The following is a 1,029-nucleotide window of genomic DNA, read 5'->3' on the forward strand; positions in this document are numbered from 1 at the left end:
GCCCGCGCCTGCCCTGCCCCTGCTGAAGGAGAGCGAGGGCAGCATCGTGGTGGTTTCATCCATAGCAGGTGAGCTCCTGCCCACAGCCCTTCCTCTGCCTGCCATGATCCCAGCTGAGACTGCTCCAAAAGGCCACAAGCAGGGCTGGCTCTCAGGGGCAGCACATTATTAACTCTGCACAATTCAAATCCTCTGGGAAATTTATCTTCTGTCCTGTCAGGCCCTTGGCACCCTGTGATCACCTTCCCACGCTGCAGTGCAGGTGATTTCACAGGCATGGCCACACACTGAGCACACACTGGCAGTACCTGGGCATCTCTGCAGGGATACAAAAGCTGCTCTGGAAGGCCCTTTGTGCCACGTGTCACATCTTGAACATTCCTGAGTGCGTTTATCTCTCAGGCATTCATGACAGCTTATTCCAACACCCTAAACCCCAGCACTGGAGCCACTGGCAGGGCAAGAGGAATGGAGAGCTGTGCAGCCTGGTGCCTGCCCAGCACCTGAACCCCAGCCCTGTCTCTGCTCCAGGTAAAATTGCTGGCCCTTTTACTGCCTCCTATTCCGCTACCAAGTTCGCCTTGGACGGATTTTTCAGCTCCTTGAGGCAGGAGCTCATCATAGACAAGGTCAACGTTTCCATCACGCTCTGCATCCTGGGCTACATCAACACAGGTAAGCTCAGCCCTGCCAGGCCCCCGTGGCTCAGCCCATGGCAGCCCAGCCCAGCTGAGCCCGTCCCCTGTCCCTGGTGCCAGCCGGCTCTGCCACTGCTGCTGGAGCCCCCCTGCCTCTGCAGCTGTGGGAACAGGACCCCAACCCTTCAAAAAGTGAGCCCTGAGGCCTTGGACTCTGCCGGGCTCAGCAAACTCAGGGGTGGAAAGCAAAGGGAAGGGAAGGACATCTTATAATTGTTATTTTCACTTTTCTGAGCCTCGTTAAATAGGTCTGATCCCAGAGTCTGTGGGTTTGGGGGTGCCCTGGACGCCGCAGTGAGCTGATGGCACTGTGTCCCCTCCCCGCCCCTGT

General features: G+C 57.5%; 1 protein-coding gene across 1 annotated transcript in view; it reads left to right on the forward strand.

Moving 5' to 3' along the window:
* Positions 1-1,029, forward strand: part of LOC102038088 (corticosteroid 11-beta-dehydrogenase isozyme 1-like) — a 2,416-nt gene that overhangs the window by 1,159 nt on the left and 228 nt on the right. The window contains exons 3-4 of the mRNA XM_031064185.1: positions 1-68; positions 532-864. The exon at positions 1-68 is cut by the window's left edge and continues 221 nt beyond it. Of these exons, the coding sequence (XP_030920045.1) occupies positions 1-68; positions 532-864 (401 nt within the window). The remainder of the gene's footprint in view (positions 69-531; positions 865-1,029) is intronic.

This window comes from Geospiza fortis, unplaced genomic scaffold, assembly GCF_000277835.1.
Source record: "Geospiza fortis unplaced genomic scaffold, GeoFor_1.0 scaffold601, whole genome shotgun sequence".
NCBI lineage: Eukaryota > Metazoa > Chordata > Aves > Passeriformes > Thraupidae > Geospiza > Geospiza fortis.